Genomic DNA, 18,218 nt, shown 5'->3' on the forward strand with positions numbered 1-18,218 from the left:
GAGAAAAGGAGACGAGCAAAAAATAAAAATATGTCCTGGAGCTTATTACCCAAATATTTCATGTTTTGCAAGTTCTGCCATTGTTTTTGAATTGACAGTGATGACTCGTGGGTGTCTGTGCTCACCAGCTGAAACCTTTACTGGTAAATATGATGCAAAAATAATGAGTAGGAAAAAAAAAAACACATTTCTTTTTTTGCCTTTGGCTTTAGCTATAGAATTAGGCCTGAGATGGGCTCTCAAGGCTCCATTTCTGACACCTTGCCACACCTAACAGGCTTATAGGCTATGACTCATCCACAGACCCTTTCCCATTCCACTTCATTTTCTCCTCTGACAAATTATACAAACATCCCTTATCACCGTACTGCCTTCATTAAAGATATCTCCGAGCGACCAGGATCACGCCCCGGGTTTAATTTGATAGCCTATTATGAAGAATATCAAAAACACAAAGCCATTCCATAAATTGACCGTAGTCTGTGGCTGCACAAACTGTGTAGGAACTGCTGACAGCTATGCAGAATATCTGGCTGCTGTAGCCAGAGGAGACGGCAGGTCTCCAGTCTCACTTGCTAATCTTGTGACTCGCTCCATGGGAGGGTAGATATCTGTCCCTTCTCAAACAGCAGCATATATACAGTACTTCTCAATCCCACCCTCATGCACACACATAAAAGAACTGATCCCCCACTGAGGACCCTCTGCATGGGTCTTGTTTCAACACCCGGGTTAGCGTCCAAGGTTGTCTGAGATCCAAGACGTCCAAGTGAAGAACAATGCAGTGAATGGAAACACCTCCTCCACACACTTTCCAATAACCATTATGCTTTAAACAATCATATATTTCCATGCAACGCAGACTCGAATGCTAATTCAGCTGTTCTTAGACTATAATGGCACAGAGAGAGTGGCAGCCTTTAAGATTAACAAACAAAGCCAGCATCTAGGTGCCAAAAAAAGAGCGTTTCCCTTTGTGGTAGGGTTAATGAGGGTTACCGATATAGGAATTTCAAGACCGATAGCGATACCTGGTGATTTATAAATATGATATTTTTATCCAACACAAACCGATTTCCCTAACATTTGTTAGGGAAATCGGTTTGTGTTGTGAGTATTTATTTACTCGCCTGGGCTGCTGGTTGTTTGCGGTGCTTCAAACTTCTAGAGTCGCCTCTGGTGGATAAACTATGTAACGTCAACACTCATAATATGGTTGAAGGGTGTTTCCCCAATTATCTATTCTTTATTTAAAAATTGTATTTATTAGCAGTCATAAAAGCAGATGTTCACCACTTTGGTTCATTTTCCACACATCCTAGTAACTTGAATTTTCCTCTTGCACCACAGTGATGACATTTTCCCCCTCATAGCAAAATATCTTGACAACAATTCTTTCATTTACGAGGAATCATGGAAGACTGTGCCTGGTTTCTCACCATCAGGTCACATTTTATTCTGGTCCAGTACTTCTAGACCCTCAGTTCCTCCCCCTCAAATATCACGAGTGTTTTAGACTAAATTGGACATTTTAGCATGTTAAACTGAGAGGATAAAAGGATCTGTCGCACTGAATCTTGCTACCCTGCATTGTGACAACCTTGCTAGTCATGAAAATGTGTTTTCTGTTCCCATAGAAACAAATTGATTAACTTTTTGCTAATTCAACTCCTGGTGTAACCCCCAGTAAACCCACTATATCTGTAAAGGTGGATTCACCCCATCTTTTGAGAATCACTGTGCTACTCTATCACAGATAAGTTAATCAGTGCGTGAGGTAAAATCTTATTTTCTCACCTGGTTTCCTGCAATGAGGAGAGCAGCTGGTGAGGGGCTTGGTCGATAGGGGATGGTTGCACCCTTTGGGGGAGACTAAGGAGTCAAAAATAGGCCATGAGGTCAGAGAAAGCAAGATAAGCTTTTTACCATGAATAAATCTTTTAGACGTGGATAAGCTTTACACAGCTAGTCTGAAATAAAATCAGCGATGGCGCCGAAGCCTGAAAAATGAAGTGCAAATGGTGTTAAACTCCCTGCAACATTAAAACACAATAACAGTTAATGATGAGCTAAACTGCTAATGACAGTGACATTATTCCCAGCCTTATTTTTCTTTTGATAATATTAGTCATTCATTGAATAAATGAAGTAGTCTAGTGAGCACTTTTTGTGGATAATAGCTTTGAGCTTTAGTGTGTGTCAGAGCTCAAGGCTTTGCTAAGGTTCGCCCTCTGGATAAATCAACCATCCACTGACATTTGAAGATAAAATTCTTCAAACACTAAAAAGAAAAGGAGATTATGCACTGAACATGACACTGTATATCTTATCAAGTAACTGCAGTGTTGGCAATACTGTTTTGGGGTTGAAAATGTAGAGCAGTCACAGCAATTTTTTTTTTTGTATAACTTTGCATAATTTAAATCTTTGAGCCAAAAGCAAGGCGCCACTGGTACAGAATCCTAATGAAACTCGCAAGCCTTTGAAGAAAGCCCTGGAAAACTGGATCAAACTAGCAATTAGTCAGTCAGGTCCAGCTGCGATGCTAAAACAAAAAGGACTTGTGCACTCCCATGAACACACAGGGTGAAACTGTGCTTGGGGTTGTTTTCCTCTCATCTCCTCCTCGGTTTTCTCAAGAGAGCTGTTGTCTAAAGGTGGACAGATTTTGCTGCAGGCCTGTTAGTTTTCTGTTAGCTGACTAGTGCCCTCTGCGAGAACGCTGTCCTCTGACCTGAGACAGGCACCTTTCGACTTTATCCAATGTCTTGCGAGGCGAATTACAGAAGGTTCAAACAATAGAGAAACTGAGCATTTTCTGTGCTGCATTTAAGGATTTACCCTGCTTAAAAAGGCATTCATTTCTGCTCCAGTGAAACAGACAATAACAGACAGCATGCTGATGAAATAAAAGCATGCATGTGTGCTGCAGGAGCAGCGCAATGACAAAATATCAGCAATGTGTTGGTGCATGGAGGAAGGAGAGGAATGGTATACTTCCTACCTCCAGGATTACTGTGCAGATGAGCTTGACACACTGGATTACCGAGTCCTGATTCCCAGATATCGTCACACCTCGCTCAGTTGAGTTGGGTAGCAAATCCCCTGCTACCTGTATCTGAGCTCCGGTGCTCTGCAAATGATAGGGTTTTTAGAAAAAAAACATAGCTTGATCCTAAAGATAAGGTGAGTTGCGATTACACTGCCACAGCTTCTTTTTGTCCCCCTCTGAGCTGGATTTGCTGACATTATATTTCTCCACCCCTACTGAAAACCAGCTGCACTGTGACGTGCTAAACGTCAAATTGCGACAAAAAAACATCCACTTCTACAATTACAAGATGCCACACTCCTAATTGTAGCTGATGTATCACTAATACAGCATGCCTGACGGCAAAGAGTGCCGGTTGAGTTAAAACTTTTTAAGCTTTATCTACACTTGCTGATATCGACCTATTTCTGGAGGCGATCGTTGAAACACACAAATCACCATTGTCTTTGTAACTGATGGGTCCTGTGGCAACCAAACAAAACAACAGAAACAAGTTTAGGAGATGAACAAGACAGCGGAATCCATCTAACCGCAGAAAATCACCTGGATGCCATTACTGGGGAAGGTTAAGCTAAAATGAGCGACATTCTATTTGTAGATTGGTACAGAGCTACAGTTAAGGAGTCAGATGTCTCTGGCAATGGATCTGATACGTTTAATCCTAACGTTTCAACTGGGCCTGAATGCAGTCAGGAGTTTTTCCTGTTGTCACTGCTGAGTCACGGCCTATGTCGTGTTAAGTAAATATATCTGGGCTTGACTGTTTCATCAATTTTCTGCACTTATGGACAAACTTCACAACCCGAAAAGTAAATAGTTCATATTAACAGTGTTCACTTGTGTTTTTAGGTGAAACGCACCAAGAGCTATCAGATACATTGCTATTAAACTACAGAAAAAATGTCACTTCGGTGACTTCCTTCGTTTTCACAGAACATTTTAAGGTGAACATTTCATATCTCTAATATTATGTTTTATGATCGAATACAAATAAAACTAATTGGCTCGGCTACATTCAAATGGCAAAACGGGGTTCATGTTTTCAGTAACTAATATCATTTTCTCTGAGTTGGTGTTTATGATATCAAATTGATCCTCACAGTGAAGTTAACACAGGTGTTAGTTGTAATAACTGAATATAAATTGCTGTTTATTTGACATATGAATGCATTTACCCTCCAAATCAAGATGAAAAACATTTGCAATTCCTCTGATAACAGTTTAGAAATGCTACATATTTAATGCTTTTTTTTAGATTTTATGTAAAAAACAAAACAAAACAGTTTTTTTTTGAGGATTCAGATTTTTTTTAAGGTTTGTAATACCTGAACATACCTTTTATGAATACATGTATGAAAACTGTAACTGAAAATAATCAACTACAATAATTTGTCTGAAGTTGTAGACTTTTCATAAAAACTAGTGTCCAGCAAATAACAATTTCTTTACCACACTGAATTATTTATAACTTCAACATATACCATGCATATGATATTACTGCAGGCATAATATCATATGCATGGTATGCCTGAATTTTTACATCATGTGGCTTATACACAACACATTAATATGCATGAAAGAGAAACATTTTGATATGTTTTACTCAATTATATGTCAGATTGAGAAATACATTACTTTTCCAAGATGATAGCCACACTGTGTTATTTAAAATTGATCTGCATACAAAAATACAGAAAATAAGTTTATTGTGTGAACTGCAACAGCTGGTAAGTGTAACAACCATTCTAATTTATTATTTGTGTAAACGCCACAAATTTTTACACCTTATTTAAGAAAATGATAAAGTAGCAGAAACAATTATTAAAAAAATGTTTAATTATTTAAAGAAATTGCCAATAATTTATAGCTTTTGGCTGTTTGCCTTTGCCTGACAGGTCCTCAGATTCTTATCAGCCTCAGTTGCTCTGTGTTTATTGCTAATTAGCAGAAAATAGATAAAATAGAAATTCCAACTATAATGTTTTTTTCATTAAATATGCCAACCTGTTATCACTAGTTGCAGCTAATTACACTGTTCTTATTGAAGTAGCATACTTGAACTGTAAATGCAGCAATTCTAAATTAGAGTTTCTACTATATAAAATGCATGTGGGCAATTATGCAGCCTGCTAAAAACCAGAAAAAAAATGTAGAAGAAAATATCACTCCCTTCTAGGTACAGCTTCTTTTCTAGGAGATTCATTCTGTCAATATTTCAAATATGAACCTTTCTGTGAAGTGTGGGCATGGAGCATGGACTGGATTTGTGTTCTGGGTGCTCACCTCCCTGATCTCCTTTATCTTGGCCCCTCCCTTCCCGATGAGGGAGCCACACTGGCTGGCAGGGATGACCAGCCGGAGGGTAACCGGTGGCTTGGAGCTGATGGTGCCGTTGGCCACCAGTGCAGTTAAGTCCTGGAGGGAGATTTAGAAAAAAAGCAAAAATGGTTTTGAGAGTCAACAATAAAGCACAAGAAGGAAGAGAGGATCTAGGAGTATGGGTCAAGGAAGACAGAGACTGAACGCAGCTCATTTTACCAGTCAGTTTTGGATTCATAGCATCATTAGCATTACATCCCAGTCTAAAACTATGACACCAGTGAAGACAATATAATCATGGTTTGGGCTGGACCAGATATAGTGCAGCCAAACGTAATTACTGCTGCATCAACAGGAATCCAACAACAGAAAAAGCCAGTGGGATCCACACAGGAAGTGTCAGGTGTGAGGCAGATAGAGTAAAGAGCAATCCATCATCTGCACCTTATTAACCTCCGTCTCTGCATCTCTATGTTCCTGTATTGGGGTGGAGCAAAGTCCTGGAGTTAAATCGTTAGATTAGGCATGAAAAAGGTTTTTCTTTTGTAGATTTAATAAAAGGCTCCATGTTTAAGGGAAATGTAATGTGAGGATATGTTTTTCTTTTTTTTGTTCAGTTAGCATTCTTGAAACTCGTGTTTTAAAATACATTTTTTAAAATAAATCTATGATTCCTTGAGAAATATCCTTATTTACCTCAGGACTTCACTCAACATAGTTCAGGTTATTATTTTAACATTTTGAGTTAATAACTTGAAATTTTGAGGCAATAACCCAAAATCTGGTCTTGCAAAAAAATTTCTTTCCTTCCATTCATCCCAATTTCCTTTCCTTGCTGTAGATGACAGCTCAGTTGTTTCCTTAAGGAAACAATATCACCTGAATAACAAGCCTTAGCCAAAGTTAAACATTCAAACTTTTAGAGTAAATGCGTTCATATGCCTTTCTTATCAACATACGCTGCTTTGAAAGTGAGCAGAAACTGGATTTTGAGACTGAGTTGATGAGTGTTTTTATAGTGCAGGTAGCAAAACATCCATCTGATCTGCTGTGGGTGGAGATCGAGGTTTTAATTAATGAACAGTGTCTCTCTGTGAAGCTTTGAAATGTAAATATGCTTCCCATCAGAGTTCAACCAACAGCAAATCTGACAGAATGCAAAACATGCAGCTTGACTTGAATGGTTTGCACTCGGGCCAGTCTGTAAAATCAGCAGTTTGCCATAAAAGGGGACAGCATGTGTGTGTAGCCTTATGGGATTTTACTCATGAAGAAAACTGTATAATATGTCTAATATCGCTCAACTTTAAAATTTGAAAAGCATATTCTGGTGTGCCTCTTGTGAATCTCTGCTCCGCGTCTATATTTATCAAGGCAGATCGGGCTCTCTGACGTCTCGTCTCATTAGAAGATGCACACACGGCTCATCTGTACAATCACAAGACTCTCGGCGTCATTCTCTTGATTTGATCTAAAAATACGAGCCACATCTTAACAAGTGTGAACGTTTTGATACTTTCCATAGAGAAGAGAGGCTCTTAAAGCAAAATTGGTGGAATTAAGATGGCTGGTTATACAAGCGCTGCTCACACAAAGGGTTCCTCAGCTTAAATCCCCAAAGCATATTGTGCTGCTGGTGGGGTAAGGGCTCTAATACAGAGAGATTATGTGGCTTTTATGCATGCTGTGCTTCAACACCTGAAAACAAATTACATGTATGAAAGTGTAGCGAATTTCCTGATCATTAGATCACTGCATTTGCACAAATGTGGCAGCAGCTGGGGAAAACATGAGCTATAAATCACGTGAGCATAAAACTCACACAACTGATCAACAGCCAAACTGGAAATGAGTGAGGTCGAGCCGCTCTGTAATCACAAACTGTTGAGACAGAAACAAAAGCGTATACTAATAGTCAGTGGCCCAAATTTATACTATTTCCCTTTTGGTTTTAATTAAAAGTGTCAGACATACAATAACTCAGCTATGGTGGAAGCAGTGCACAGTGGGTCAGCCAACATGTTGCCATGGAAACTCAGGCGTTTCAGGGTGAGTGTGAAAGATCTTTAATGAATACTGCACTGTGCTCCCAGCCAGAGTATGTTTACTGAAGGCTGCCGACCTGAGCAGAGAGCACCTGTTCCGTTGCTCGTATCTGCTGCGACGCTAAATCACAGCGAAGGCGGCTCTCATTCCACCATATTAATTAGCACTGTGATAGACAGCCACCTTGGGGATTAATAGCATGAAGAAACTGCCGTACTTCACCTATAGATGACGAGAAGTGTACGACACATTCTCATTAATGAGTACAAATTAGCAACATTTTCCTCTTTTAGTACCCGGACGGTTCATAGCACTCCAGAAAAGCATAAAGAAAATAACAGGAAGGAAATATAAATGATAGATGTAATCCAACAGCTTGCTGCACGTCATTTATAACGACATTCTTGCAAAGGTCTGAATGGTTTCGCAACAGCAGTTACATCCACCTATTCAAGATTTTCATCTGCAGAGTAATCTAATATGAAAGCACATCAAGAGCTATGCAATATAGTCAGTTTTTTTTCCCCTTCCATCACTGCAGTTTAGAGTATAATCGATAGCGATAAAAGCACATTAGTGGTAAAGCAGAGATGAAGCACAGGAAATGATTTCTTGTACTAATGTGACGAAATGGCTTCTTTCACTTTTTCCAGGTTCAGCAAACAAGATGTTATGGCTTCACTAAGAATTAGACAACTTCAAAAGGCAAACTGCACACATTTTCTGATTTCAGGTTGGTCTCCTACATGACAAACCTTCATATGCATGCAACTATTGTAAAATAAATACATGAACTCATTTCATCTGAGTGTCACAGCAATGAATAACAGGCCTCATTTTAGCTTACAAACCTCTTAATATATACATAGTGCTGTATTACCCCAACAGAGCACTTGGCTGTCAGAGAGCAGGCTCATTGTCTGTAAAACTCCCTGCTGCTAAGACTGCTGGGAGACTTCCCATGATGCACTGAAGATTCTCCTCCTCTCCCTTCGTCTCACCCCCTGTGTCTATAGGCTGCAACTGCATATCATAACTTTGTCTTCTCTCTCCCATAGTTTATGTTTTGTCCAGTTTTTTGTTTTTTCTCTTTGCGCTTCTTCAGATCGTTTCTTTGCCCTCACTCCAACCAGTTATGGCTGTCCCTTTGAGTGGTTCTCCCAGAGGTTTCTTCCTGTTTTGCCAACAGCTTGCTCACTTGTAATATATTATATACTAAAACTCCTTAAGAAAATGATTGCTATAACTCAGCAGTATATAAATAAAAGTGAAGTAAAAATACCTCCTCCAGTTTGTATGTGATCATGGTAAAAGCTCTGAAGACGCTGTCTGTGGAGCCCGTGATGGTGATGATCCTTTCAGGACAGGATCCCTCTGAAATGTTGACTCGTGCGCTGCTCTGTTGAACCAGAAGTCAGCAGGTTATTTAAATTTCAGTAAAGGAATAGTTGGAAAATAAGTCCTTTAGCATTTGTTCTGTATAACAGTTGGAGGTGTGATGCTATATTTAAGGTTATATACTTAGCGTACGAACTTAGCGTAGTGTAACTTGTGAAGAGGAACAGGCCTGTTCCAGCTTTTTGGACAGCCTGGAGACACTTCAGTGATTGCCCCATTTCCACTTTTTTAGCTAATCTTCTCACAAATTTATTGGAAACAGGGAAGATAGAGCTGGCCTAGTGGATGCCTTTAACACACTGTGTCCCATTTATGCAATACATAACATAAAGTGTGAAAAATGCTGAACTTTTTACCTTTGGTTGCTGTAGCCCCATAGTTAACATACAAACACAAATAACATATCCGTCCTGTTTTCTTACTCTTGACAACTAAAAATATGATACACATTTCCCCAAATTTCAGCTCGTTCTTCTTGGTCTGTTCTAAAGTGGCAGTACAGCTCATAATTTTAGAGAAAGTAGAGTGATAATGACATAACATTGACATGAGAAGGTGACGCTGTTTCTGCCCTCGTCTTCTTCCATTTTGTATGCTGGCATTTCTGGGTAAAGTGAGCAGACACAGGACTGTGTTCTGACCTCTGGGACATTTTCTCCAGGCAGCCCACTGACTCATTCCCCCCACTGTGACTGTAAGGCCCAGTGAGGACTGACAGGATGAGGCTCATATAATTGGGAAGTAACAAAAGGCCAGAACTGCCAAGCTAGATGGATGGATGAATGGATGACTACCACTAGTGAGAGGTTTGTCCCTTGTCCCATGACCTAACTATTCTTCTGTTTATCCGTATACCTCATAAAATACGACATAAAACCTTAGCAGCAAGAGAAAGAATCAAATGTGCTGTAAAGTGTCAGCCTAATTACTTTCTAATACAAAGAGTTATCCAAGCCGCATTAGTTTGGCTGCACCCTTGAGATTTATAAAGAGGGAATCGAGGAGCAGACATAGAAAAGAGGAAGTTGTTTTAAGCAGGAAAAAGAAATAGAAAAGAAAATTGAGAGAGAGAGCAGCTAGATGAGGTGCAGTGAAGAGAAGAGAGGGAGGACTTAAATTGAAAAAGGTGCTGTTATTGCCCAAAAGGCAATTCGGACAATGCACCTGTTCTGTATGCTTTTCAGACTCAAACCTCCAAAACAAGAAGAGAGAACTGAGCTGTATTATTATTATTACATGCAACTGCCAGAAAGCCTGACCAGTATTAGACGGCCTCTTGAGATTAAATTATGTTTTCTCTGGAGATGAACATACTGAGGGCCTAAAATAACAGAGATCTAGTGACTTCATGTCTTGATGTAAAAGATAGGGACAAAGTGGTGCACGGTAACAGCTAGTCACATCAGAGAAGCTGCATTCACTAGTCTCAAATGACACAAAAACATAATAATTAACACAGCAGAATGCTAAACAATTCTATTGAATGGTGTCGGAATGGTGATCGAAATCATGGACACTGTACCTCTTCCCGTATTCGTTTCACAGTCTCTCCTTTCTGAAAAAAGATAAAACGAAGGACAGCTTTAAACAGATGCAAATGTGCTTCAGTTCACCAAACAGTTACAACACATTGTTAGGCAAAATCTGCCATTTCTAACCACGTTAGATGGAAATTGCTCAGAAAAAAAAAAAAAAGCATCGATAAGGCTTCAGTCTGCAGTGTATGCAGCGATGTTGTCATTTGCACTAACTTTGCAAAAACATATCAAATATACAGCATCTGAGCATATGAAGGAAATGTACACCTGCTGTAACGGCTGTGCTCGCAGCGCGTGTGAAGAGCTCCTGCCAGCGACAATAACATTTTGTCAGACTTGTGTCACACTGCAGCACATCCTCCGCTGATTTTTTGATTGCTTCGTCTCCCCTCTGCTATTTTATTTTGGCTCAACTTCATCCAACCTGTCATACCTCTGTTCACACTTTCGTGCAGCAACTGACGACCACTTTCTTTCACCAGTACCAAAAGCAATGTCATCTCACACCTCGGCAAACACTGTTGTTTATGATCTCGGGAAACGTATTACTTGGAGTCTATTGTGACTGTGCTGCTGGTGTTCTATTGATGGGGAAAGGATGAGAGGTTTTCCCAAAGAGATAGGAAGGGGAAAAAAGGCTGGAGGGTGGAGCAGTTATTATTTAGACAACTTATTAGCTCGAGTACTTCAGACAAAGTGCCTCCCACTCTGTCGAGCTGCACAGTATGCCCCATATTCAAATGCTTTCACCCGCTTCCTTTTTTACATTTTCTGTTGTCCACATCCATTGCAAAATCATTCTTTCCAGCACTTCACAGTTTTCTATATTCCTCTATTTTTCTTCTTTCATCCATTGTGATGCCTTTTGTAGGTGCAGAAGGCTCGATAGTAGGGGCTACTGAAGCAACACAGTCTCAATAGGCATTTCCTAGCAGACACTAAAAGTGCCCACAAGGGGCCAACTGTAATGCAGTATGTCTTTGGAGCTCAGTTTCAACAGGAGGCTTGCAGTCGGTGCTCTAATGTTTTTGTTTGATGGATTACTATGGCGCTTTGTGAAAGGTGGGGGAGGTCTTAAGAGGGTTGGTTGAAGACAATTACATTTAGGATGGGAATATTCAGAACAGCAAGTCTTTGTTACAGAGCTTTGTGTTCTGGTGATTCAAAACAAAATCAAGGCAGAGGGAAATTATTCTGCAGATGCTTTGAATGATGGAAAATGGCTACTGAGTTATATAAGAGCAAAACATCACCCATATATTTTAAATCACTGTTTTTTTAATGATTATTCCCTTTATATATGCAGATATGTTTACGAGTAGAATTAAAAATAGGAATTCTCACCTTTCCTATGATGCTGCCAACCTCCTGAATGCAAAGGGATGAAGATGATAGAGCATAAATAGAAACCAGGGAAAAGGCAAAAACTGATCACCCTCATAGTAACTGTTTATTTTTAGCATGTATGATTATGAAAAAAAAAAACATTTTCACAGGACTCTGTGCACCTGTGAAAAACTAAGTACACCCCATCATTCAGTACCTTGTAGAATCACCTTTAGCAGCAATAACTTAAAGTAATCGTTTTCTGTGTGACTTTATTTGTTTAGGATTTTTGCCATTATTTTCATTGAAACACCTTGATTTTTTTTACAGCCATTTGGTTGTGACCCTTTTTTGGCCAAGCTTTGACGGCCTCTGTTTCACTCTTTGAAACCATCTTGACTGTCAGTGACTCCGAGATGGCCAGTTCCTGTGACTGCAGGACCCGTTCATCATGTTTGTGCTCATAGGCTTTGTTTGGTTCTTGACACATGTGGCTTGGAGTTTCTCTAAGCATCGCACGGTCTGACTTTAGGGTGAATTTGCTGGGATGCCCACTCCTGTAAAGACTGTGGTATTGTGTTAACACGCAGCTGAATCCTGGAGGCCAGCAAGCTGCCAGAACTTGTGCTTTTACAGAGGTGCTCACTCTTTGTCATAATCAATTAATCAAATGCATTTGATTATCAGTGCCTGGCTGCTGTTTGCCCTCTTAATTCCGGTGGAAACAGTGAGGGTGTGCTTAGTTTTTCGCAGGCCTGCCTATCACATAATCCCGTGAAAGCTTTTTATTTTTCACATGACTGTGATGTGTGAGGCTGTGACAAATCTTGTGCTTGAAAATGCCTTGAGTGCTGAAGCATGCGTGCATTCATTCATAAACAACCTTTCCATGCATGAGCAGTCGTAGTGTGAGGGTCACTCCCAAGCCCCCGTCGCCAAAGTCCTGCTCACAGTTCATGGTGATGTGGGAGTGGCACTCAGGGAGACGCATGAACAAGGCTCATTCGCTGGTCACACAGTCAAGCGAAGGCCAGCACTCGTTCTGTGGTTGTCCGAGATCGTTCAGTGCTGCTCTGGGAGAGAACAGAATTCAGAAAATATGATTCTTAATTATTTTTGTGTCTGTAACATTTCCTCCCTACCACACATATGCTCATGCATACACTATTGTTTCTAGCTCATGGATTTCTGAACAAACATTATAAATACTTGAAGAGAAAAATTAATTCAGCAACATCATTCACTGAGCACTATGTGGCACTATTATAACTAATGGTGTTCTCATTCATTTCTGGGAAATTGGATGCTTGTGCTGTATCTAACTCTATTGTTTACTAAACGATAATTCTGGAAGATCAAAAAAATTCAGATAAATGAGGACAAATCAAAGCGGAAATCAAACACATTTGTGACACGGAAGAGCTTTCAGGCAGGCAGAATGTAATTGTGAGCATCTCGGTGAGAAAGTTGTTCATTAGTTCAAGTCGATGTAATATCGATGGCGAAATTCATAACAAAGTCCTAATGAACACCACTGTGCATGCAGGGTATTGACCAGGAGCACCAGCAGTGTCAGCGATGCTGCATCTCATCATAGCTTTGGGATTGGAAGAGACTGTGGGTGGCCATCGATGACTAACTGTGTCTTCATTACCTGACAAGCAGTTTCTCTCACAGCAAGCTGAGTGACTTTTAAAATTGGATGTAACAAAGAAAAAAAAAAGAAAAAAGAGTGTAGCAGGAGATTCATGCAAAGTTAATCAAATTCATAAAATGGAAAATGTTTGGGGCTTCTTTGGGGATCTGATTTTATCTGCTCCATCACACTCGGATGGAGGGAAAAAAAAGTGTTATGGCGAAGCGGAGCAGAATTTATACACAGACAGCAAATTAGATGCATCTGTAGTCATCCCAGGATGACATTGTGGCAGCAGCTTTGTGCATGCCAGTTATTTGACAAACCGAATGATGATTAATGCCTGAGTCACCTGGATGCTTACAGTCTTAGCATGACGTGCATAATTAGTTCACTGAGTCATTTTTGCTTCCTCTTGTTATTTTTTTTTTTATATTGCCTTACATTTGTCAGCATGGAGAGCAGAAGTGCATGTACAAGGGTGAAAGATGTGGATTGCTGCATCTAAATAAAACTGTTTCTTATTAGTTTTAGAACTTTCCAGTTTCCAATTTTTTAACAAAGTGAGCAACAATATTTTTTTAGTCTAAACTAACTAGCTAAGGTTGGCATCACGTACCAATCAATAAATTAATAATTGGTGTATAAATGTTGAACATTTGTGAAAAATGTTGATCACAATATCACAGCAAGAAGAAATTGGATCATTTTATTTTATTTTATCCTTGTTGATTAGAATAATAACGCTTTGGCTAAAAGCTAATGTCAACTAGTGAGCATCGTCAAGAGCAAAATGGCAGGCTTTAATGTTTCCAAGTTAATCATCTTAGATTGATGTGTTAGCAGGCTATATACTAATTAGCACTAATCCCAAGCTACAGCTGAGGCTGATGTCATTATTGTTACTGCAGTATTCTTAAAGGTTCAATAAATGAGATTATGAATATTGATACAACAGCACATGGCTCTTTGCTATGTAGATATGAATTAGTAAAATAATGATCTCTTAGGAAATAGTGAAGTCACATTTATAAAGAGGCTACTTCAGCGAGAGGCTGCTCACTGCACATGACACTGGCTCAAGCCCCATCCCCACCCTAACTCTAACCACACAGACCCATTTGGCTCTGCAGTGAGCGCCATTTGAAACCAGGAGCCCTGCTGTTAAACCATCCCTGTGTTTTGTTTTGTTTTGTTTTAAGAGAAAAGTGGTAATAAAGGCGGAAAGGTGGAGCACAGTTCAAAGCATTCAGTCAACTCAGACCCCATAAAAACTGATAACAGAGAAAATTTTAATTAATGTATTTATATATCACCCAACTTAAGTGCACTTGTTTTATCTCAGCTCAGAGAGTCTTGAGAGTCTTCACTAGGGTTTTACTGCTCTGCTTTACTCTCTGTTTTACAATGTCTCTGCCTCCTCTGTGAAGGAGTAGAGTTAGCTTAATTAACATATCACCATCTTCCCCTAATCTCTACAGAAAAAATACATAAAAACAATGCTTCCCAAGCATCCTGCAAAACAGCGAGTATTGCTGAGCAGAAACTCCCAAAAACAAGCTTGGTGATGGTGGCAAATGGAAGCAATAACCAACAGACGGTAATAGCAACAATCGACCCCTTGGATAATAAAGTAGGCTTAAACCACAACCAGCTGCATCAAATGATTCTTTGTGGGGCTTCATAGCACATAACAATTAAAGCTCAAATTTATAATAAAGAGTTTTTTAAAAACACTATTCCTACATGATATTTCCAAAGTGTAAATATTATTTTCTCTATTCTGTGATCTACTATAGAGCTACATTTGTGCTTACCAATTTCACCCATATCAATATATCTGTGCTCCTATCTTCCTTAGAAATTATATAACTACTTCTTTGGTCCAGTGGACTAAAAAAATTAGATACCTTTGACCCTACAGTAGAAAACCTTTTCAGCGGCAGAGTGAGCATTTATTCTGTGGTTCAGAAATTGTTATCATTTTCTTTAAGAATGTCATTAAGAATAACAAAATTATCTCCTTTGACTCTTTATTTGAAAAGTATAAAATTTGCTATGAAAAATTCAAATGTCCCTTTAAAGCAGTCCTGTAGACAGTTGCTAAAGATCAAACCAAAAACCTTAAAGTTCCTTTTTTAAACCTGTAAGACAAAATCCAACACATTAATCATGCAATACTAACTAAGATAAAAGATGCCTGAAAACAATGCCGCTTGGGATCTCATTATTAGCTACATTTACATGCCAACTTCACTAGTTTCTCTGAGTATTAACTGCCAAAAAAAGTTCTGAATCTGTAATTCAAGTCATCCAAGATGACACCAATCACAAGCAACAATGGGCCATAAGTTAAGGTAATCTAATTTCATTAAAATAAATATTTAGACTTCAGTCTTTGAGCTACACAACAACAGTGATCCTAACACTTGTATGGCAACAACTGCTGTGTCACGCAGATCAAATGATTTGGGATGTAATGCACTTTTAGCCCAGTGCTTAACTCGAATGAGATGGAAGGCTGCCTGTCCCCATTCAGTGGATCAATGAAGTCATGACCTGCTCTGAAATGAAGAAGGTGAGATACTCTGTTTATGTTTCACTTAAGAATATATATATTACAGAGTGTTTTCTTTTCTTCACTGATTATTGCTTAGGTGTAAACAACTTGTACTTTATATAGACACCTTAATTTCCATGCACTGTAAATCTGTTGTTTTCTATTTTGCTTTTGTTATCTTTCTTTATTGCAAGGAGGCAAACAATTGTTAAGTGTTTAAATAACTAAGTTTAACTGAGTGAGCATTGCCTCTAAAACAGCCCAGGGGAGGCTACATGGACCCATTAGCTCAACTAAGTTTTGAAAAACAAATGAAGAAAAAAGCAATGCATAAATTTATAAATAATGATGTTTGAGAGTTTTATATAATTTAATAGTAATTTAGCAGTATGCACTTTCATATGACTGATAGCTAACCATCTAAGGTCTACGCCATCATAACCCTAACCCTGCACTTTGGCATGTCAGTATCAACCATTGCTAGCAAAATGGTGCTTTGCAATATCAAAGAAAAACAAACACCTGAATCCTAAAATATCTACTGAGGTGATCTAAAGTGTAACACTAAATGTAATTCAGAACATTTGAGCTTTTTTAGGTATTATTTTACATAGTTTAAAGGTACCAGTATGACATCATATACAATCTAAAACCCTTCTGTGACATTTACAGTAAAATGTATCCACACAGCATAGAAAAATATAAGCATGATTAATTTGTTGGCTTCAACCTATTTTCTTAAACGTATCAAACCGTCAATAAAATCCACATAACTGAACTGTTGGGATTAAACTGGAATATAGTTTAAACTCTGCACTTTCAATACAAGTTGAAATGGAGACTCTCTGAGACTGCTGCATCTTTGGAGTCAAGCATGTTCATTGACTCCAAAGGGTTAAAAAAGTTGAAATTAAACTTTTGCTACTGTATCTTAAGTAGTTCTGAAGCTGTGACAACATTTGTCCACAAACAGGCAGACAAACGCCTGTCCAGCAGCTTTATGGTGGTTCTTCAGTGTCTTGGGGACTACATTTTTGAACCATGACACACATGCACTCAGAGGGCGAAAACAACAACAGCTACGTTTTTGCAGCTAGTAATTAACGTCTCCCCTTTGACTCATCAAGGCCACTTGTCTGCCAAACACATTCCAACCAGCCTACAGTGCTAATGCATACCAGCCTACTGCTGCAGTCCTTCTGACAATGCCTGACTTATGTGTGTGCGTTTATAAATCTACATTCTGTCTATACATTTGGTGAGCTATAAGAGGAGATCATGTTTAATAAATGGCTGTTATTTTAGAGTAGATCCTATTCCGCAGTGACTTGTTGTAGGCAGATTTATTACTTTTACTTAACGTGCAAGGACATCGCTGTTTGTTTGATTTATTAATGCACTGGATGCCTGCAAAGACATGTTCAAATACTTGCACACAACCTTCTTAAGATGTCGCAGAGGTTGACTGTCTCTGTGAGCTTTATATTCCCACCGTGGCCATGGCACGTCTAACATGCTAGCCCATCAAAATGTGGCAGGAAGTGGAGCGGAGTGCCTTTGTGCTGGATTCAGTTGCATCAAATCAATCAGCCTTCATCTGCTTTTTTTTGAAAGTGATGCTCATTGGATTGACTTACAAAGCTATCAGTTAGGAGCTCATCTACATACAATTTCCATAAATATCAAACAGAGCCAAAGGGGCTGGAGATAAACAAAAACTGGAGCATTTTACTTGCCATCAGCTACAAATTTAAGGCTAAGTAATCATGACTTTAAAGTTGATCGATGCATCCTGAACACATGTGTTATCACAGAGCACATTTATGCAACCCGTAGGCTAACTTCATTATCTTTAGGCACTGAGAGGCATGGCTAAAATGTTAGCACTTATTGCATTAGGAGTTAATGGTTAGAGGGATCATTATGTGCATCTCTGTGGGTTGATAACAAGGCATGTGCTCTGTGTCTGTGTGAGGGCGGTGAGTCTCTGAACTCTTCATTTCCAGAATCCCAAGCAGCACTGTTGCAGGATGAACAGAGCCCCTCTGTTCTAAATTAGACCTGGTAACAGAGAACACGGAATTAGCAAAGTGCAGACTGCAGCACTAGGCTGCCAAACTGCAGTCAGACTAGGAAAGAAAGGTGAAGAGTCCACCTACTGTTCTGCTCCTATGTCACTTATATTGTGACCTGGGTCTTGCTCTGCTTGACTGCATAAAGCATGAAAGAGCTTCAGTTATGAGTCACTGCTTTTATCCAGCCTTATATACACCGGATTAGGCATGACTTTGTAACACAAAGACTGAAAACAAATGACCATAAGAGTCCTTGGTTACTGTTGAC

At 39.2% G+C, this 18,218-nt stretch overlaps 1 protein-coding gene across 2 annotated transcripts in view; it reads right to left on the bottom strand.

The window, feature by feature from the left end:
- LOC113013110 (poly(rC)-binding protein 4-like) overlaps positions 1 to 18,218 on the bottom strand; it is a 34,622-nt gene that overhangs the window by 8,251 nt on the left and 8,153 nt on the right. Inside the window, exons 2-8 of one of the 2 annotated variants that reach the window (XM_026153735.2) lie at positions 12,563 to 12,752; positions 11,698 to 11,721; positions 10,338 to 10,370; positions 8,700 to 8,816; positions 5,336 to 5,467; positions 3,005 to 3,133; positions 1,798 to 1,872 (exon numbers count right to left, since the gene is read on the bottom strand). In XM_026153735.2, coding sequence (XP_026009520.1) covers positions 1,798 to 1,872; positions 3,005 to 3,133; positions 5,336 to 5,467; positions 8,700 to 8,816; positions 10,338 to 10,370; positions 11,698 to 11,721; positions 12,563 to 12,670 — 618 coding nt within the window. In that variant the 5' untranslated portion in view covers positions 12,671 to 12,752. The remainder of the gene's footprint in view (positions 1 to 1,797; positions 1,873 to 3,004; positions 3,134 to 5,335; positions 5,468 to 8,699; positions 8,817 to 10,337; positions 10,371 to 11,697; positions 11,722 to 12,562; positions 12,753 to 18,218) is intronic. The other variant, XM_026153736.2, reaches the window with a different exon arrangement.

This window comes from Astatotilapia calliptera, chromosome 20 (genome assembly GCF_964374335.1).
Source record: "Astatotilapia calliptera chromosome 20, fAstCal68.1, whole genome shotgun sequence".
NCBI lineage: Eukaryota > Metazoa > Chordata > Actinopteri > Cichliformes > Cichlidae > Astatotilapia > Astatotilapia calliptera.